Source organism: Oncorhynchus kisutch, linkage group LG11 (genome assembly GCF_002021735.2).
Source record: "Oncorhynchus kisutch isolate 150728-3 linkage group LG11, Okis_V2, whole genome shotgun sequence".
Lineage (NCBI taxonomy): Eukaryota > Metazoa > Chordata > Actinopteri > Salmoniformes > Salmonidae > Oncorhynchus > Oncorhynchus kisutch.
The window spans coordinates 36,164,461-36,187,026 of record NC_034184.2 but is presented as its reverse complement, the minus strand read 5'-3'; the positions used below and the strand labels follow the sequence as shown (position 1 = coordinate 36,187,026).

The window sequence follows — 22,566 nt, the reverse complement described above, 5'->3', positions numbered from 1 at the left end:
CATACAAAGCTATCCCTCGCCCTCCATTTGACAAATCTGACCATAATTCTATCCTCCTGATTCCTGCTTACAAGAAAATACTTAATCAGAAAGTACCAGTGTTCAATACGGAAGGGGTCTGATGAAGCTGCAGGACTGTTTCGCTAGCACAGATTGGAATATGTTCTGGGATTTATCAGATGACATTTAGAAGTTTAGAACATCAGTCACCTTCTTTATTAATAAGTGCATCGATGATCTCCCCACAGTGACCATACATACATATCCCAACCAGAAGCTATGGATTATAAGCAACATTCGCACTGAGCTAAAGGCTAGAGCTGCAGCTTTCAAGGAGCGTGACACTAATCCGGATGCTTAAAAGAAATCTCGCTACGATCTCTGACGAGCCATCAAACAATCAAAACCTCAATACAGGATTGAATCCTACTACACCGGCTCTGATGCTTGTCGGATGTGGCAGGGCTTGCACACGATCACAGGTTACAAAGGGAAACCCATCCGCAAGCTGCCCAGTGACGCGAGCCTGCCAGATGAGCTAAATTCCTTCTACGCTTGCTTCGAGGCAAGCAACACTGAACCAAGACCTTTAAACAGGTTAACATTCACAAGGCCGCAGGGCCAGATGGTTTACCAGGATGCGTACTCAAGTTGGCAAGTGTCTTCACTGACATTTTCAACCTGTCCCTGACCAAATCTGTAATACCTACATGTTTGAAGCAGACCACTATAGTCCCTGTGCCCAAGAATGCCAAGTTAACCTGTCTAAATGACTATCGCGCCGTAGCACTCACATCTGGAGCCATGAAATGCTTTCAAAAGCTGGTCATGGCTCACATCAACAAAATCATTCCAGACACCCTGGACCCAATCCAATTCACATTCTGCCCCAACAGATCCACATGTGACACAATCTCTATTACATTTCACACTGCCCTCTTCCACCTGTACAAGAGGAACGCTGTTCAGCACCAGCGGGGACAGACAGCTCAGCATTCAACACCATTGGCCTCCAAGCTCACTAAGCTCAGGACCCTGGGACTGAACACCTCCCATTTCAACTGGATCCTAGACTTTCTGACTGACTGCCCCCAGGTGGTGAGGGTAGGCAACAACACACCCACCACTCTGACCCTCAACCCGGCGGCTCCTCAGGGGCATGCTTAGTCTCCTCCTGCACTCCCTGTTCACCTACGTCTGTGTGGCCTCGCTTGACTCACACACCATCATTAAGTTTGCTGATGACACCACAGTGGTTAGCCTGATCACAGACGATGAGACAGTCTATAGGGAGGAAGTCAGTGTGGTCCTGGCAGTGTGCTGGCAGTGTGGTGCCAGGACAACAACGTCTCCCTGAACGTCAGCAAGACAAAGGAGCTGATTGTGGACTTCAAGAGATGGAGGGCCGAATATTCCCCCGTCCACATTAATGGTCTGTAGTGGAGCGGTTTGAGAGCTTCAAGTTCCTCTGTGTCCACATCACTAAGAAATGTTCATGGTCCTCACACACCAACACAGTTGTGAAGAATGCACCACAATGCCTCTTCCCTCTCACGAGGCTGAAAAGGTTTGGGTCCTCAGATCCTCAAAAGGTTCTACAGCTGCACCATTGAGAGAATGTTGACTGGTTGCATCACCTCTTGGTATGGCAACTGCTTGGCAGACGACCGTAAGGCGCAATAGAGGGTAGTTTATACTAGAGATTGACACAGGAGTGAAAAGTCATTCCTGTCCCCTCTTGTCCTGTCAATTTGTTTCCTGTGCTGTCCCAATCCCGCAACATTTATATAACCCTGTAAATCTCCTGTCCCATCCCGATAAAATCACTCCCTTCCCGTTCTAACTTTTAAGCGCAGAAATCATAAATAACTTCCTCTGTTAGCTGCTCGTCTGTCTGTCCCCGCTCTGTGGCACCATCGGATTAGTGGAAACCAAGACTGTTCGCAGGGCAAGCTAGGTTGTAGCTAGATGTTCGAGTCGCATCAGGGACTATTTTAGCTAACCCCTAACCCTTTTCCTTACCTTAACCTAATTATCCTAACCTGCTGTGAAAAGTCACTTATGCAAGTAAAAACCGGCAGTTATGCCTTGAGAACAGTCGTGGTTTCCACTAATGCGATACAGCCGCTCTGTGTGTGAATATCCTAGCAACTGCTTCCTTTGGCTCAGCGCTCACGAGACAGTTGCTTGTACAAAGCTGATAACAACCACCTTACCTATGCCTACTTACTTACCTAGAGTCTGATGAATTCATGGATATAGACATGTGTAATTATGTACGTCTACTCGTGCATCTGATTTAAGTAGTAACTGAAGCGAGAGTGAGCCGACGGAAAGGCGAGGGGGGAAATTGCCTTTTTATTTGTATACATGTTTATTAAGTTAACTACTCTATATTAGGCCTATACTGTTTTCTTTATGAAAAGCTCCACACATGACATATTTATAACCTTTGCGTTATTATTATTATATCCACATGTTATAATTGTTCTATTATTTATATTTTCTCTCTGCATTGTTGCGAAGGGCCCATTAGTAAGCATTTCACTGTTAGTCTACACCTTTTGTTTACAAAGCATGTGACTAATAACATGAGGTTTTATTTGATTTTGATTAGAGAACCTGTCGGTGATAGAGAATAGTTCATGTTTTCTCCATATCCATTAGTCTTTCAACCACCCAAGTCATCCAAGGAACATTTTTGAATCAGGGTCTATTAACTAGAACAAACATTATTCCTGAAATGGAGGAGGAACACTTCTCTAAAGTCATTTATAAGATTATAAACCATACTGAAAGATGCTGTCCTAGTCGACAAGCACCCCACAAAATCTCAATTGACATCCCTCTCTCTGTGCCCCCAGGCTGGTGGTTTGTCAGTACAGCAGAGGAGCAGGGCTGGGTCCCTGCCACATATCTGAATACCCACAGCAACACACGAGATGACCTGGAGCTGGGCGCCTCCAAGTCCAGGGAAGGTAAGAGCTCCACACCGCTGTGAATACAGGAAGAAAACCTCAACATCCAGAATACAGTATACAAGCTGCACCACAAAACAGACCACATTAGCTTTTGTCACTTCCAGCAACTGGGTGAAATTTGTGGATGTGCAATATCCCACAACCTCCAAGACCGCTGTACCCCCACTACCCCATCTCTAGATGGGTACAGTAGTCTGACTCACACCCCCGACCCACCAACGACTGACGTTAACGTCCGACTTTCCCCCAGTGTGAACAACCTTCTTTGTGCTGCTGCCACTATAAACACCCCTGAACAAGCTCCAGAGTCAGCCCTGAATAAATACCCTGGAGAAGGAGTGTCAGGGCCTAAGCCACAACTCCGGGTTGAGGTGCACTGAGTGACGTACTGTACTCTACAGTATCAGTGTAGAAATTCAAGGCAATACTAAAACAAGGTTACCTCCTTGGAGTTTAGGATGGTAATCGAATGAAAGAGGTGCATGTTTGGTTCACTGTAGGGATTGAGCTGTGAGGAGTTTGTTTATGTGAGTCAGTCACTAGCCAAGTCATATCTGAAGATAATTATTCCGGGCCCTGAGATAAATCATGTCAGTTTATACAGACTGATTATGAAACAAAACTAGAAGATATTGATGAATGTTGCTCTGTCTGTGCAATGGTTGAATGCTGCTATATTCTGCATTAAAACCTACAAATCTGACAAGAAACACACCTAAGCAAGAGGGTTGTTTGCCAAACGATCAGGCTGATATAAAATTGGGATCCACTCATACAGTCATTAGAGCACCCTTTCCCAAAACACACAGCATGGGTTAGACTATAATGTCGTTGTGTGGCAGTCCAAGCTATGTCATAATCTAGCCATTCCCAATATCGAGAGTTGCTTTACCGTTAGTGCCTTAACATTTTCACTCTCCTGTCGCTCACACCCAGAGTGCTAATATTGTGGAAAAGGTCACGACTGTATTGGTCATTATTTTTACAGTAGAAATAATTACATGCCTGCAGTACCTCCCTAATGCATTTCATGTAGTTTGGAGAGAATACACTTTAAGGATTGAAATAATTTAGTTCCAAACAAACATTAACATTTTCTAGCACTCTGGTTAAAACAGCATTATAGTACTGAGTGTCGACTCCAAAACACTGTGACCCACATTACTCCTGGCACTGTAGATCTTCTGACTGAAGGAGAGAGGAGAGAGCACATGCTGCATTGAATTAACCTCTATAGTCCAATAGTTACACAGTAATCACAACAGGCTTCATCCTCCCTAGGCCTGCATACAGAATGCATATCCATTCTGTATAAAACATTTTTGGAGAGTAATTAAGATGTCTGTTAGTGTGACAGCTTTCCTGATTTTCACATTTACACAAACCCCACAAGTGCCCCCCCCACCACACACACACACACACACACACACACACACACACACACACACACACACACACACACACACACACACACACACACACACACACACACACACACACACACACACACACACACAGAGACACACACAGAGACACACAGATCGAGAGAGACACACACTATAGTACTCTAGCTATCTACTCAATGCAGATAGCAGACGCAAACAGGAACTAGAACACAAAAATTCAGCAAAAAGAATGTCCTCTCACTGTCAACTGTGTTTGTTTTCAGCAACTTAACATGTGTAAATATTTGTATGAACATAACAAGATTCAACAACTGAGACATAAACTGAAAAAGTTTCACAGACATGTGACGAACAGAAATGGAATAATGAGTCCCTGGAGAAAGGGGGGATCAAAATAAAAAGTAACAGTCAGTATCTGGTGTGGCCACCAGCTGCATTAAGTACTGCAGTGCATCTCCTCCTCATGGACTGCACCAGATTTGTCAGTTCTTGCTGTGAGATGGTACCCCACTCTTCCACCAAGGCACCTGCAAGTTCCCGAACATTTCTGAGAGTTCAGGCCTCGGTGTAACGCTCATTCCTTCGACGATAAACACGAATCCGACCATCACCCCTGGTGAGGCAAAACCGCGACTCGTCAGTGAAGAGCACTTTTTGCCAGTCCTGTCTGTTCCAGCGACGGTGGGTTTGTGCCCATAGGCGACGTTGTTGCCAGTGACGTCTGGTGAGGACCTGCCTTACAACAGGCCTACAAGCCCTCAGTCCAGCCTCTATCAGCCTATTGCGGACAGTCTGAGCACTGATGGAGGGATTGTGCGTTCCTGGTGTAACTCGGACAATTGTTGTTGGCATCCTGTACCCTTCCCGCAGGTGTGATGTTCGGATGTACTGATCCTGCGCAGATGTTGTTACACGTGGTCTGCCACTGCGAGGACAATCAGCTGTCCGTCCTGTCTCTCTGTAGCTCGGTCTTAGGTTTCTTACAGTAGGGACATTGCAATTTATTGCCCTGGCCACATCTGCAGTCCTCATGCCTCTTTGCAGCATGCCTGAGGCACGTTCACGCAGATGAACAGGGACCCTGGACATCTTTCTTTTGGTGTTTTTCAGAGTCAGTAGAAAGGACTCTTTAGTGTCCTAAATTTTCAGAACTGTGACCTTAATTGCCTACTTTTTGTAAGCTGTTAGTGTCTGAAAGACTGTTCCACAGGTGCATGTTCATAAATTGTTTATGGTTCATTGAACAAGCATGGGAAACAGTGTTTAAACCCTTTATAATGAAGATCTGTGAAGTTATTTGGATTTTTACGAATTATCTTTGAAAGACAGGGTCCTGAAAAAGGGACGTTTCTTTTTTTTGCTGTGTTGAATATGGCTTTAGCTGAAGATGTTGAAGTTTGGAGGCTATGACAGTCTAATGGTGAATCTGTCCCTCATTGGGAAGACTGTCACATTAATGAATAACACTTGGACATGTTCCTACTTAGGGTGGTCATATTTCATCATTTGTTTTTATTTTCATGAGTTCTGTAATACCTATAATAGGCCTTAGATTGACTCATCCAATATAATGGTCATCATTTTCAATATAATGGTTATCATAATGGTTATGATTTTTTGACATTAGTGTTCTGGAGGAGTATGTGGGTCAGTTGTTGTATATTTTTGAACAGGGACTTCTTTTATTTCCTTTTTTTCAATAAATGTACATTTGCCCTGAAATCTGAACTGCCTGTTCATCTTCGAGATTAGTGCTCTGGTTTTAGTGATGGGAAGCTTTTTTTGAATTAGATATTTTTATAAGCCCTGCCGTTTATAGTGTTGGCATGTGACAAAAGATCATTCCCATCTCCTGCATTTAACTAACAAAAACAATCAAAAATTATAGACCTGGCTGCTGCCAAAGGAATTCAGCTGGTCTATTAATTGGATGGCATTCCCAAGCAGCAATGTGTGCCCCAGATGCTCGTGCAGGACAGGATGGGATGGGAAAACCATGCTAATAACCATACTAATTACAAGCCACAGAGAATCTGTCCATAGTTTACATTTCCTGTATAACGTGCATTCACCCGCTTCATCCACCAGTCCTTCTAATGTAATGTGGTGTTGTTGTTTCCATGTTCGCCATGTAAGTAACTCAAGTCGGTCCTTTAGTTGATTCCATGTTGTTTGTACAGTGTGTCTTTTCTGTTTATCTGCCAATTTGTGTGTGTGTATGTGTCTCGTCACCATGTGCGTGGGTCAGTCACGAAGCACCGTAAGGCCCATCTGAAGAGGCTGGACCGGAGATGGACCCTCGGGGGAATGGTCAGCAGGCAGCAGAGCCGAGGTGATCAGAGACAGGGCGCCAAACTCCTCCTCCTCCTTCACTGCTCATCCTTCTATTCTCTGATGTCCCATTTTCCTGAACCCATTGTACCTTGTCCTGTCTTATCTTTCATACCTGATGCCTAATGTCTTAGTTTGTGTCGTATACTGTCTTCTACACCTTCATGATCCACACCCAATAACCACTAGCATCGTTCTAAACCAGGTAATTAACAGTCCAGACATGTCATTACAATGCTAAATTGGTTTTTACATCCACAATGGTGGTTTTCAGCAGTTACAGGTTTGACCTTTTGCTTGAAGATAAACAACGGAAAACATTGACCATCTTGTTGTTACTCAGTTTCTGCACTTGAATGCGGTAGTGTTGGAAGAGATTGTGTCATGTAAGCGGTTTATTTTAATTAACGGCTATGTGCAACTCCAATCTTTTCTGAATTACAGCTATAGAATCACAACAATCTAAAAGTTGGTAGGCCGCATTCAATATTTTGCCACTTTAGTTGGCTTTGTTACGAGCCAAATTAAACATGTACACATACTCTATGTACTTTTCAAAAGAGCTAAAAAGCCAGACGTTTATCAACTAGAGGTGTTTAGAGCAAGCAGGTCTACCGACGGATCAGGCTAATGGAGAATTGTATTCATCTGTTGGAGTAAGAGTGAAAGTGTTTGTGCTTGCACACATTACACTTGCCTCGAGACAGGTTTTTTTGACAAGGGATGCGGGTTGGATTGCTGACAGCAGAGTGAGGATAGGCTATTTGAGTCCAGCCCAAGGTTTGTGTTTGGCAACAGTGTCCACAGCGCGCAAAAAAAACGAGCAGCCTCTGGAGTAAAAATAACTTTTTCAACTGCAGGAACTAAATCTTGCCTGTGGGGGAAAAAAGCAGAAATAGCGCTGACTGCAGGAAAATTGTTTATAAAAGTTATGCAGGCGATGCATGTTGTGGTTAACATAACATCTTATTCAGAGGTTCCCCCGACTGTAGGCCCCTGTAGGGAGTGCCCTACCAAGCCTTAAACAGAGAGACTGGAAGTCCCATAAGTCAGTGCAGGGGAAAATAAAGCATTCAGGAAGTGGCCTTTTCGGTTTTATTTACAAGGCCGTACATCGTCCTTTTTCTTTGCAAGTAAAATATATTTTTACTGTATCCTTGTTCAGTCCTTATAAATCCCTGATTGAGACTCAACAGGTGTTGAGGAAAGGAGAGAGTTATTAGATATCAGATAGGAATCCAGTCATTCCAGTCTTAGCATGCAAATAGGACATCTCCTCTCTACACCATTGGGCTGTGTTCCCTCCGCCTGTCTGTGTTTTACGGTGTGATGAGATGAGACCTCTGGTCTTTAATGACAGGAAGTACTCTGGCCTTTTGGGAAATTACAAATCAACATGGCATCTGTGTTCTCTATCATCTGCTAAGTTTACAGAGGCTGACCGCTACCACACCATTAGTCCACTCTGTCATTAGAACTGTTTTCACCATTTCAAGAGATCAGTGTTTGAGTTTATTTTGTCCCATATTTACACTTAGTAATTAGCAATCATGACATAAAGGCAATGTAATTATCAGTTGCTGCAGGAAGACATTTACAGTATGAAGTGAGGGACATCATATTGTTAATTAGAGTTTCCCCGATTATTTAAAGCCTTTGATGGTAAAATGCTGGATATCATTGTGGATCTGACAGAATCAATCACATCAGAACTACACACAGAAATGTCATCAAGTCCACAGAATTCTATACTTCAAGCCTATATGCAGTATGTCTTTATTTACTTTCACTCACGCAGAGGTGTTTCTACAATCGTTACAGTTCCTCCTATAAAACGTTGACATATTTTTCATTTGTTTGAGTAATGTTTTGTTTTTGAAGCAGTATAGGACATTTGAAACTGACGTGAGTCTCTGTGTTCCCACGTCCTCTCTGTGGCCCGACAGAGGAGAAGTATATGACGGTGCAGCCATACACCAGCGAGGGAAAGGATGAGATCGCCTTTGAGAAAGGAGTCATCGTGGAGGTCATCCAGAAGAACCTGGAGGGTTGGTGGTTCATCAGGTAAGGCCATGATTTGTGCTCCAACCACAATATAAACTGTTGCCTGTTTATACTGTCTCTCAATTATGGTTATTCTCACTCATGACCACCCCTCTCTCCCCTTTCCTTCAATTCTCTCTTCCTCTCCCCAGGTACCAGGATAAGGAGGGCTGGGCCCCGGCCTCCTACCTGAAGAAGGTGATGGAGGACTTCTCTCCCCGTAGTAGTAATAAGAAGACCCCTTTGACTGGCCCGGTGGAGATAATCAGCAACATCATGGAGATCAGCAACCTGCTGAACAAGAAGGCCCTGAGTGAGAAGGACGTGCAGACAGACGGCCAGCCAGAGGACAACCCCCTAACCACCCCCTCCCTGGTCAAGAGGCAGATCAGCCTGCCCATACCGTGCTCTAGCTCGGACTTCAGCCCTGGTGCCGCACTGGTGGATGTTAAGGGCAAAGTAGAACCAGCCTCTCCTGTCATAGCCCGCATCGCTCCTCACAGAATAGAGATCGGTGAGTTGTCATTCAGAGACTGAATTGAAAGTTATAACGGTTTGTTAAACTAATACACTCACAAAATGTTATATCTATCAAATGTTGTTCTCTCTAGGCTCCCCAATCCTCAGACAAAAGCCACCTCCTCGCAGAGATGCAACTCTGGTCAGTATGAAACAAATCATAAATCCTCTATAGATGTAAAGTCCCCTAATTAGGGGGCGATCATAATTTTCCTGTACAGAAAATTCTGCCAATGTTGTACTCTCACTAAATATGATCATATCTATTTTACAGTTATGAGGAAGGTGGAATCTTGTAGTTAGTCATTTATAATTTGATTGTTACTATATGAAAAACAGCGCCACCAACTGGTGATGGACTCCGAAAATGAAGGTGCCGGTTTAGATAAGGGACAATCACTCTGGGTACCCGTTTAGAGGCACAGTGACAATCAGGACATGGACTCAAGTTCAACCCTTTTATTGCCTCAGACACACACAGCTTTATGGTGTAGTTGAATGAATGGTATACTGAGAAATGCAAAGAAACTGGAAATATGTGTTAAAAGGATTATGGCTAGGTGTAATAGCAGATGATGAATAATAATGACATAAGCAGAAATATGGCATATTATACAGTAACATAATGACAATAACAACTAGCAGCAAGGGTTTAGGATGTAGCAGCATAGCCTAACGTGAAATAGCATAAATCAATTAGCATGAGGGAGCAGGTAATAGTAACAGAATAGCATAGCTTAGCAGTAATGGCAAATGACTAGCAGTACTAATCAAGCAATTAGCATTAAGTAATGATAGCGCATCATTAGTCTTAGCAATTAGCTAACAGTGGTAAACAGTGTATAATTGTCTTATGAAGTGCAAAGGTAATAACTATAAACCAGCAATAATAACTTATAAATAGCAGTAAACATGATATAAATTGTTCATAGAGTGCAATGATAATGGCTATAAACCCCATCAACAATAGCAGCAGTAACAGTAAAATAACAGCCAGGCTGTTAGACAACCGCCATTTTAGGCCATAGGGGCCCATTCTAAGGGAATTTGCACATGACCTCAACTAAACAAACAAGTGCAGGAGTTATTAGCATGTTTTAACCACTACTATGTAAATGCTAGATTATTGGACACTCAACAAGAAGGTCTGACACTCTTACACTTCAGTGTTGTGATGCCAAAATTCTAGCAAAATGTATAGTGCATAGAATTAAAAAGGTATTGTCGGATATGAATTCTAATCAGACAGGTTTTTTACATGGACGATAAATTGGAGATAATATAAGACAAGTACTGGAAACAATAGAACACTTTGAAAAATCTGGGAAACCAGGCCTGCTATTCATAGCTGACTTTGAAAAGGCTTTAGAGAAAGTACGACTGCAGTTTATATATAAATGCCTGGAACATTTCAATTTTGGAGAATCTCTTATATAATGGGTTAAAATCATGTATAATAACACACGGTGTAAAACAGTAAATAATTGTAAGTGGTGTGTAACTGGTGGAAGGGAAGTCAAACACAGGAGAGCAGAACTTAATAAACATAACTACCAGCATACAAAAAACAACAAACACATGGGCACCAAACCCGTATCGCACCAGTCACACAATGCACACATACTTACAATAAACAATTCCCAACAAGGACATGGGAGAAACAGAGGGAACATATACAACATGTAATTAGGGAATTGAAACCAGGTGAGTGTGAAAACAAGCCAAAACAAATGGAAAAATGGATCGACGATGGCTAGAAGACCGGTTACGTCGACCGCCGAACACCGCCCGAACAAGGAGAGGAACCGACTTCGGCAGAAGTCGTGACAATAATGGCTACTTCTGAACGTTTTAAACTGTTGAGGAGTAAAACAAGGTTGTCCACTATCGGCATATGTATTTATTATGGCCCTCCAAAGGTTAGCTATTAAAATCAGATCCAACAATAATATCAAGGGGTTAGTGTCATTGTACGCTGATCATTCATGGTTTCTTTCAAATCCACAATTTGGATCCCTCCACAGCCTCATAGAGGATTTAGATACTTTTTCTAACCTCTCTGGATTACAACCAAATTATGATCAAGTACTAAATGATGTATTGGATAACTAAAAATACATATTTTACATTACCGTGTAGTTTACCAATTAAATGGTCTAATGGTAAAGTAGACATGCTCGGTATACATATCCCCAAATAAATAAATGATCTCCCTCCAATATATTTTAATAGAAAGTTAGCAAAAATAGATAATATCTTGCTACCATGGAAAGGAAAATGCCTGTCTATTTGTGGAAAAATCACCCTGATTAACTCTTTAGTCATATCCCAGTTTACCTATTTGCTTATGGTCTTGCCTACACCTAGCGAACAGTTCAAATTAAATGGGCCTATTTATGTAAAGAATATGAATTCGGAGGGCAGAAATGATTAAATATTGAAGAATTAGACTTTAAAGGCTAACTTAAATGTATGGAAATGTCTCCTCTACCCAAACTTAGGAAAGGGGAAGGGGGAAAAAGTAGGGAACTTGTCTGTCGGCCCTGCATTAAAGACCATAATTGGTTAAAGAAAATTGTGATAAATAAAAAAGTATAGAAGTTTCATTTAAGGACCAACAAATTGACAGTTGTGCCATATAGATTGCAAAATAGTTACGAAGAGATTTTCAACGTACGGATTCCATGGTACGTGTTTATGAACTGGTACACAAAACGACATCAGATTGAAATCTTAGAATTGTTCATTTTGAATTATTATGCAAAATTATTGCAACCAGTAGAATGTTATATATATGGGGGATACAATCTTCCCAGCTCTGCAGATTTTGCTGTGAAGAGACAGAATCAACAATTTTTTACTGTCCATATGTAGCTTGTTTTTGGTCATAGATGTAGGAATGGCTGAAGAATTGCAACATTTACCTGGAGCTAACTCTGCAGATAGCACTACTGGGTGATCTGAAAAGTCATAGTCAATCGATCAATAATATAATACTTTTAGCAAAAGTGTATATTTTTTATTTACAATCTGTAAAAAAATTATGAGAATAGAAAGGTTCAGAACTTTTGTGAAACATCACAGCACAGTTGAAAAATAAATGGCAAATATGAATCCAATATGGATGGTGTTAAAAGATAGATGGGAGGGGTCGAATGAAGCTGAAGGTTGGGAATAATAACAACTAATAACAACAAGATAACTAATGTAAAAAATATTATTTATGTATGTATATGTGTGTACGTTTATATATATTTGCAAAGAAATATACGGGGGATTGGAAATGATGCTGACATTGATGGAGCTACAGTCTTCCAATTCATGCGGTTGATGCCAGGGCTCTGCGCAGGCCAATCAAGTTCTTCCACACCGATCTCCACAACCCATTTCTGTATTAACCTCGCTCTGTGCACGGGGGCATTGTCATGCTGAAACAGGAAAGGGCCTTCCCCAAACTGTTGCCACAAAGTTGGAAGCACAGAATTATCTAGCATATCGTGCTGTAGCGTTAAGATTTCCCTTCACTGAAACAAAGGTGCCTAGCCGGAACCATGAAAACAGCCCCAGACCATCATTCCTCCTCCAACAAACTTTACAGTTGGCACTATGCATTCGGACAGGCAGTGTTCTCCTGGCATCCGCCAAACCCAGATTTGTCTGTCGGACCGCCAGATGGTGAAGCTTGATTCATCATTCCAGAGCACGTGTTTCCACAATTGTGGCGAGCTTTATACCACTCCAGCCTCATCTCTTGGCATTGCGCATGTTAATCTTAGGCTTCTGTGCGGCTGCTCGGCCATGGAAACCCATTTCTTGAAGCTCCCAACGTACAGTTATTGTGCTGACATTTCTTCCAGAGGCAGTTTGGAACTCGGTAGTGAGTGTTGCAACTGAGGACAGATTATTTTTATGCCCTACACGCTTTAGCACCTGGCGGCCCCGTTCTGTGAGCTTGTGTGGCCTACCACTTCACGGCTGAGCTGTTGTTTCCACTTCACAATAACAGCACTTCCAGTTGACCGGGGCAGCTCTAGCAGGGCAGAAATCTGACGAACTGACTTGTTGGAAAGGTGGCATCCTACAGTATGACGGTGCCACGTTGAAAGTCACTGAGCTCTTCAGTAAGGCCATTCTACTGCCAATGTTTGTCTATAGAGATTGTATGGCTGTGTGCTCAGTTTTATACACGTGTCAGCTGCTGGTGTGGCTGTAATAGGTGAATCCACTATTTGAAGGGGTGTCCACATACTCTTGCACGGCTATTGCCGAAATTCTCTAATAACCTAAAAACCACACAGAAGAACAATGTAAACACTTTACCATTTAAATAACAATAATAACATTTAAAGTATAAGTACAAAGTATTCGCCATTTAATAACCATTGTAAAAAGCGAATTACCCTCAACAACATTATGTACATGACCTGGTGGGTGAAGAGAATCACTTACTCATCATCGATGCATTCACATCACACCAGGGAGGTTCAGAGTTTAGAATCCTTTGCAGAAAAGAGCCGATAGAAATGTCCAGTTGTGGTAGAGTAGCCTACTCCTTTCACTGGAAAAATGAAACTGACTTTTGACCCCGGGAATGGGCCTGATTCTTATCATTTTTTAAAACTTTTTTGGTGTGTTTAGCAGAAGCTCTTATCCAGAGCGATTTACAGGAGCAATTAGGGTTAAGTGCCTTGCTCAAAGGCACATTGACATATTTTTCACCTTGTCGGCTCGGGAATTCGAACCAGCGACCTTTCGGTTACTGGCCCAATGCTTTTAACCGGTAGGCAACCTACCGCCCTTACATCAGTTCCGGCCTAAAGTTCCTATTGGCTCAAGGTCAAGGTGGACCGGGTCAAGGGTCCCATGAAAGGTCAGAGGTGTGACCTGTAAACAGACACTTCACTCCTCCAAGGCAGAGGGGGAGAGCATCCTTCCCACTGCAGCAGACTTTCAGTAAATGTAAGCCACTCTATACTCAGGGGGAGAGGATTTTTAACACTACGTACATTTAGAAAGTATTTGAGTCATTTCAAGGCCTATTCCTCAACTTTTGTTGACCTAGTCCTATTCCTATTGAGTCATTTCATGGCCTATCCTCAATTTCATATTTTAATATTTTGATCATATTTTTACTATGTACTTGTGCTTTTGTCCTAAAAAGTGAGTACATTAGGCAATTTATAAAAACATTTACAAGAATGATGAGATTGTAATCTTTCTTGCAGCATTACCAGTTACTCTTTATGGCCTTCTCATGATAAATAATTACTTTTGGGTATGTCTATTTAGGGGGAAATCGACATCTAACAGGATCGTTATTTTAAATTGGAAGTTGAACTCTATGGCCAATTATTATTGTTTCCTTTTAACAGTATCAGCTGTGCAATTCACATAATGCTGTAAAAAATTTTCCACTCAGGGATTCAATTTACCCTCGCCACCAGAGCCCCCTACTGTTGAAGCAGAGTACTACACCATTGCAGAGTTCCAGTCCGTCATTTCAGATGGCATCAGTTTTAATGGAGGGCAGAAAGCAGATGTAAGCTTCTTTTATGTATACTTTGGAGTGCATGCATGTCCAATGTGTTATTGTTTTTGACCTTGTTCAGTTAAATTCTTGAAATTTACAGATACTGCAGATACTGTGGCTTATTATTTTTAAAAAATGTACCCCTTTTTCTCCCCAATTTCGTGGTTTCCAATTGTTTTAGTAGCTACTATCTTGTCTCATCGCTACAACTCCCGTACGGGCTCGGAAGAGACGAAGGTTGAAAGTCATGCGTCCTCCGATACACAACCCAACCAAGCCGCACTGCTTCTTAACACAGCGCGCATCCAATCCGGAAGCCAGCCACACCAATGTGTCGGAGGAAATACTGTGCACCTGGCAACCTTGGTTAGCGCGCACTGCGCCCGGCCCGCCACAGGAGTCGCTGGTACGCGATGAGACAAGGACATCCCTACCGGCCAAGCCCTCCCTAACCCTGACGACGCTAGGCCAATTGTGCGTCGCCCCACGGACCTCCCGGGCGCGGCCGGTTACAACAGAGCCTGGGTGCGAACCCAGAGTCTATGATGGCACAGCTGGCGCTGCAGTACAGGGCGTTTAACCACTGCGCCACCCGGGAGGCCTGATGATGCCTATTCTTACCAATGAATTCTCTCTGTTCTGTTTTGTAGGTGATCGAGAAGAACTCTGGTGGCTGGTGGTATATCCAGATTGGTGAGAAAGAGGGCTGGGCTCCCTGCTCCTACATCGACAAACGAAAGAAGCCCAACCTAAACCGCAGAACCAGCACTCTGAGCCGGCCCAAAGTCCCGCCCCCAGCCCCACCCGTCAAGAAGCAGGACTCTGAGGAGACTGTCCCTACCAGCATTCCTGGTTCCGAGGCTCCAGAGTCCCCTGCATCTCCCGGAAGGCCTGTGTACGAGGAGCCAGAATATGATATTCCTGCCATTGGGTTTGATCTGGAGTCAGAGTTTGAGTTCCTCAGGACAGATGAGTCCTCAGCGGATGGGAAGAACGAGGATAGCTCCTCAGAGAAGGGCTCTCACCTTTCCTTCAAGCCATCTCCGTCCTCTTCTCTCCATAGCGCATCCTTCAAGCTGGGCGAGTCGTCCGAGGACGTGGGGCAGGAAGAGGAGGAGCCTGAGGGAGAGGAGTGCATCTATGAGAATGACTGCTTCATGCCTTTCAGAGAGATGCCTTATACACAATCCAGTGGCGACTCAGAATTCCTGAAGATTAGTGCCCCGTTGGAGACTAGCAAAGCTGAAAACTCTCACTCCATGTTTGGGGCAAGGAGAAAAGGGAAGACTATCCAGCTGAACGGCAGCCAGTCCCTGTCTCAAACCAAAGCAGAGGCCGGGGCATCCAGCTCCAAACCTGCCTCTACAGAGTCCAACCCAGATCTCTCCAAGCAGTCCAGGCCCAAGAAGGACAAAGAGGAGCACAAGATGGGCTCCACCAAGTCCTCCACCAAACCTAAGCCATTGGTCAGGCCAAAGCCCCAGCTGGCCAAGGCCTCCAGTGCAGAGAAAATGGACATCGGCAGCCTCCGGAGACAACTTAGGCCTACAGGCCAGCTGAAGAAGGGCTCCAGAGGAGAAGACTTTGAAACAGCCTCTGTCATCTCCTCTGAGGACTCTGTGTCCTCCCACAGCACCTCCGACATCTCCTCCATCTATTCTAAAGGCAGCCGGGGAGACTCAGACGAGGGCTGCAGTCTCTACCGCACCACAGAGGCCTATGAGAAGGGCCAGGACTCAGAGATGAGCTTCCCTCCCGGGGTGGAAGTGGAGGTGCTGGAGAAGCAGGAGAGCGGCTGGTGGTACGTCCGCTTGGGCGACACTGAGGGCTGGGCTCCAACCTACTACCTGGAGCCTGTCAGGCAGCTAGACGACAAAGCTGGGTCAGAGTCCGATGGCACCCCTACCAAACTGGGCAGCCTGAGCAAGTCCAACAGCCTGGAGAAGAATGAGCAGAGAGTCCAGGCCTTGAACAACATCAACCAGAGCCTAAAGAGGAGCATACCACCCATCCCCTCCAAGCCCTTTGTCCTGTTCAATGGCTCTCAGAAGAATGTTTTGAAACAGCAGCAGGTGGTCAGGCCTCAGTCGGTCTTCATCTCCAAGCCAATCATCGACGGGCCAAACCCAGTAGGCTCCCTTAGGAGGGGTGAGTCACTCAATTCCACTGACCACCCACGCTCTAGTCCCACCTTGCGCCGCAACGCTTCCTTTGGTACTACCCCGCGGTGCCCAGTGCCGAATGTTAACATGGCAAACCGGAACAGACCCGGCACGGGAAGCTCCGAATCACTGGGCCGGGGGACTCAGAGGAACGGTCTACCTATTTCCACGGTGAAACCCAAAACCCACCTCATCCAGAACAACCTCCGTGAGGTGTATGTCTCCATAGCGGATTACCATGGTGATGAGGAGACCATGGGGTTCCCCGAAGGAACGACTCTGGAGGTTCTGGAGAGGAACCCTAATGGGTGGTGGTACTGCCAGATCCTGGACGGAGGTCGACCTCGAAAAGGCTGGGTCCCCTCAAATTACCTGGAAAGGAAGAGCTAGTGACACACTAATATTCAGTGCATGTGCAATCAGGTCAGAGACCATTGTTGACAGTGGAAATGGAAATGGAAAGACACTGTTTTTTTACAGTGTAAAGATGGAAATCAGAAGAGACCATTTATAGTATCATTGAAGTGGTATACTTTGTGTTTTCTAAACTGAGGGTGGCCAACCAATCCTGCATATAATTACTTGACATTTTATTATTATAATCTGAAGTGACAAAGAAAATACTTCAAAGTATACTTTTTTGACAGGATTTTATCTATTCACAGACAGCCGGGGGTTGGGACAAATACCTTTGGCATTAAAATCAGCAAAAGGTCAATCAAATATTTAACAAAATAATTAAACAAAGTGGTTGATTTGATTAAATGTGCTTTTTAATCCAAAATGGAAGAATAATGGGATTTGGACACCAGTGGAAGAGCTTTGGACAGCTTTGGCTGATCATGGTGAGATTTTGTGATATGATAACATTACTTAATGATCTCCAATGGGCTACAAATGATTCACTTCTAATGATATTTGATCATATAATGTTTTTTTATGATTTCTTCTTTAAAGGTCCAACGCAGCCCTTTTTATATCAATATCAAATCATTTCAGGGTAAAAATAAGTAGCTTACTGTGATTGTTTTCAATTAAAATAGTCAAAAATAAACAAAAATAGCTTGATAGCAAATAGCAATTGGTTTATTAACTCATTTACTCAAATAGCTTTTACTCTAAAAGGACATTATCACATTATTATTCCAACATCATAGTGTGTAAATATAAATACAGTGCATTTGCAAAGTATTCAGACCCCTTCCCCTTTTCCACATTTTGTTACGTTACAGCCTTATTCTAAAATGGAGGAAATCCTCAGCAATCTACACACAATACCCCATTACGACAAATTAAAAACAGGTTTTTAAAACCTTATTTACATAAGAATTCAGACACTATGCTATGAGAATCGAAATTAAGCTCACCTGCATCCTGTTTCCATTGATCAACCTTGAGATGTTTCTACAACTTGATTGGAGTTCCTTGATTGGAGAAACTTCCAGAAGGACAACCATCTCTGCAGCACTCTACCAATCAGGCCTTTATGGTAGAGTGGCCAGACAGAAGCCACTTCTCAGTAAAATGCAGATGACAGCCCGCTTGAAATTTGACAAAATGCACCTTAATGTCTCTCAGACCATGAGAAACAAGATTCTCTGGTCTGATGAAACCAAGATTGAACTCTTTGGCCTGAATGCCAAGCGAAGCATCACGTCTGTAGGAAAGGGGGTGGAAGCAGCATGCTGTGAGGTTGATTTTCAGTGGCAGGGACTGGGGGACTAGTCAGGATTGAGGGAAAGATGAACAGAGCAAAGTACAGAGAGATCCTTGATAAAATCCTACTCCAGAGCGCGACCCTAAGTACACAGCCAAGACAACGCAGGAGTGGCTTCGGGACAAGTCTCTGAATGTCCTTGAGTGGTCCAGCCAGAGCCCGGACTTGAACAAAATCGAACATCTCTGGAGAGACCTGAAAATAGCTGTGCAGCAACACTCCCCTTCCAACCTGACAGAGTTTAAGAGGATCTGCAGGGAAGAATTGAACAAACTCCCCAAATACAGGTGTGCCAAGCTTGTAGCTTCATACCCAAGAAGACTCAAGGCTGTAATCCCTGCCAAAAGTTTTTCAACAAAGTACTGACTAAAGGGTCTGAATACTTATGGAAATGTAATATTTCAGTTTTTTATTTTTAATACATTTGCAAAAATATCTTAACCTTTTTTTGCTTTGTCACTATGGGGTATAATTTGTAGATTGACAAGGATTTTTTGGGGGGAATAAGGCTATAATGCAACAAAATGTTGAAAAAGTCAAGGGGTCTGAATACTTTCTGAATGCATTGTATATATAACACAGAAAATGTAGTTTTTGCCTGCACTGGACCTTTAAAGCTTTTTGCATGTTTAAAATGTTTTGTTTAAGTAAACATTTATCTTGAAATGCTTTGTATGTTGTATTTAAAAGGTCTGTTGCTACACCTTCTCATATGTTTAATGTCATCTGCAGAATGTCTTGTGCATGTTTTTAAGTCACTTTGTTATGAAGCTTAATGTATATTTCATGTAATATTGTTTCATATGGCTATGTGTGTATGGCATATTGCTGTAGAGCTTTGTGAATGTGCTCTATCAGTTCATTACAGCATGTAAGTCATTTGAAACCTCTTAAAAGCTACAGTCTGAGATTTGAAAAACAAAAATAAACAGCTGAGGGATAGGGCTAGGACAATTTTGGTTCATGACAAAGACAGACAGTTGTGCTGAAGGCATTTATAAGAATTTTCTTCCAGAATCAATGGGTAAATATGAAGAATTGAAATAACCATTAAACAGCTTCCCAAGTTGCTGACTGTAGCTTTAATGTAATTCTTTATCAATGTTTCATGATTTTCTTGATGACACTCTACCTAATGTCTTATACGTACAGTATGTATCATTCGCCACCTTAGAAGTGTATTTCTGCTCTGGTCTTGTGACAAAATAAGTCAGCCTACTGTATATTTGAAGGAGTGGTAAATCAGCAATTTTTTTTCGCTCTTCAGAATCGTCTTCTAGTAAGTACATTTTAATTAACTACCTTTTAAGGTGTTTGCTAGGTTGTAAAAAAAATTACAAATAAATGATGAGCTGCTTATGCACTTCCATTATTCCATTTAATTTACCAGAGCAAGGAATATTTGACTTGAATATTGGAATTGAGGCTTTGCATTGGCTTTCAAAACCAAACCTCAGCGATGTGTTGAATAGCAATTCTAATTCCAATAACTTAAATTGTGATCTTATCTGAGAGGGAACAAAACAATTACATTTAAAATCCTTTATTTATACCACAAGGGGCTTGCAGGCAGCAGTACATATGCATAAAACAATGACTCACCTGGTGCTACTCATACTCATATCGAGAAAGACTTGATACTCTTGCCCCTTTGAAAAGGAGGCACATACAGTATTTAAAAAGGTGTACTCTTAATAATGCTGTGTAGTATAAATGTTTATGTTTGAATAATAATTCTAGCTACATAACTTTTTAAATAAAGTATTTCAAGTAATTAATTCCCTATTTTGAACTAACATCTAGTTACATTGAGTTAATCTTACCCTGTTTTACATAAAATGGAATTTAACTGATTTATCAATGGATAGGTCACATTACATACTTTCTTGCCCAAGCACAAAATTCTCAATTTATTTTAATGAAGCTGGCCCTCTTATGGCTGATGTTCAAGACTGCTGAAATATGGTTCCCAATTAATGATCCTATTCTGCCAGTTTGATCCTATTCTGCCACAAAGTGTCCTTTGTCATTGTCTGCTGGACAGTATGGAATCTAACTTTAGTTTTAGAGCTTGCTACATTACAGAAATGTTATTTATATTATTCAGCAGAGAGAACGTTCATTTTATGATTACATGTGAACAATAATAATGAATTAATTGTGAATAAATGCACTTCTGCATTACCTCAGTGTGCATTTTGTTTAAAGATGTCATTCTTTTACAGAATGAATTATGATTATTTTAATTTCTTCATCTTGTATGTTTCAAGGTATGAGACACCTTGGGGGTAATGCAAACTAAAGTGCCTCAAACCTTAATGCATCATACTATTCAAAGCAGTGAAGAAAAGAGATGCAACAGATTGAGTGGCTGTCTTCATTTTAGGTAATGAGGCTGTTATGATTCTCAGTAGTTAAGTGGATTTTTCTGCAAGAATCTGATCTTGTGCATTACTCTCTGAGCTGAATTTTTGTTGCTTACTCCATAATATTGCATTGCTGTTGACCAGCCGAAGCTCACTATAGTTTCGTATTGACCCTACTGGATTGGCTGTTGATACTTAGCGCAACCTAACCTGCCTGCTAGCACCAACATGACAGCATTTTGGTATTTGTTTCATTAGTCCATTGTTGATATAGTCCCAAAATGTCAGCAATCAAGTTTTGAAGATATACAGTGCAATCAAAAAGTTCAGACCCCTTCCCTTTTACATATTTTGTTACCTTACAGCTTTATTCTAAAATGGATTAAATACATTTTTTAAAATCACATTTACATAAGTATTCCGAATTTTTACTCAGTACTTTGTTGAAGCACCTTTGGCAGCGATTATAGCCTCGAGTCTCCTTGGGTATGACGCTACACGCTTGGTACACCTATATTTGGGGAGTTTCTACCATTCTTATCTGAAGATCCTCTCAAGCTCTTTCAGGTCGGATGGGGATGGTTGCTGCACAGCTATCTTCAAGTCTCTCAAGAGATCCGGTTCAAGTCCTGGCTCTTGTCTGGGCCACTCACGGACATTCAGAGACTTGTCCTGGCTGTGTGAAATTTCTGCCAATGTTTTTATTTTATGCAGAAATACCTTTATTTAAATAAGTATTCAGAGTCTTTGCTATGAGACTTGAAATTGAGCTCAGGTGCATCCTGTTTTTATTGATCATCCTTGAGTTGTTTCTTCAACTTGATTGGAGTCCACCTGTGGTAAATTCAATTGATTGGGCATTATTTGGCAGGGTACCTAAACATTTATGCAGCATTGAATGTCCCCAAGAACACAGTGGGCTCCATTTCTTAAAATGAAGAAGTTTGGAATCACCAAGACTCATCCTTGAGCTGGCTGCCCGGCCAAATTGAGCAATCGGGGGAGAACGGCCTTAGTCAGGGAGGTGACCAAGAACCCGATGGTCACTCTGACAGAGCTCCAAAGTTCCTCTGTGGAGATGGGAGAACCTTCCAGAAGGACAACCATTTCTGCAACCCTCCACCAATCAGGCCTTTATGATAGAGTGGCCAGACGGAAGCCACTCCTCAGTAAAAGTCAACAAGATTCTCTGGTCTGATGAAACCAAGATTGAACTTTTGGCCTGAATTCCAAGCGTCATGTCTGAAGGAAACCTGGGACCATCCCTACTGTGAAGCATGGTGTTGACAGCATCATGATGTGGGGATGTTTTTATGCGGAAGGGACTGGGAGACTAGTCCGGATCGAAGGAAAAATGAATGGCGCTAAGTACAGAGAGATCCTTGATGAAAACCTGCTCCAGAGTGCTCAGGACCTCAGACTGGGGCAAAGGTTCACCTTCCAATAGGACAATAACCCTAAGCACACAGCCAAGACAATGCAGGAATGGCTTCGGGACAAGTCTCTGAATG

General features: G+C 42.5%; 1 protein-coding gene across 1 annotated transcript in view; it reads left to right on the top strand.

The window, feature by feature from the left end:
- The window catches only part of LOC109899725 (SH3 and PX domain-containing protein 2A-like), an 84,438-nt gene extending 63,565 nt beyond the window's left edge, over positions 1 to 20,873 (top strand). Inside the window, exons 8-14 of the mRNA XM_020495193.2 lie at positions 2,865 to 2,978; positions 6,636 to 6,719; positions 8,665 to 8,782; positions 8,914 to 9,275; positions 9,373 to 9,422; positions 14,700 to 14,819; positions 15,461 to 20,873. Of these exons, the coding sequence (XP_020350782.1) occupies positions 2,865 to 2,978; positions 6,636 to 6,719; positions 8,665 to 8,782; positions 8,914 to 9,275; positions 9,373 to 9,422; positions 14,700 to 14,819; positions 15,461 to 17,362 (2,750 nt within the window). The 3' untranslated portion in view covers positions 17,363 to 20,873. The remainder of the gene's footprint in view (positions 1 to 2,864; positions 2,979 to 6,635; positions 6,720 to 8,664; positions 8,783 to 8,913; positions 9,276 to 9,372; positions 9,423 to 14,699; positions 14,820 to 15,460) is intronic.
- Positions 20,874 to 22,566: the final 1,693 nt, after the last annotated feature.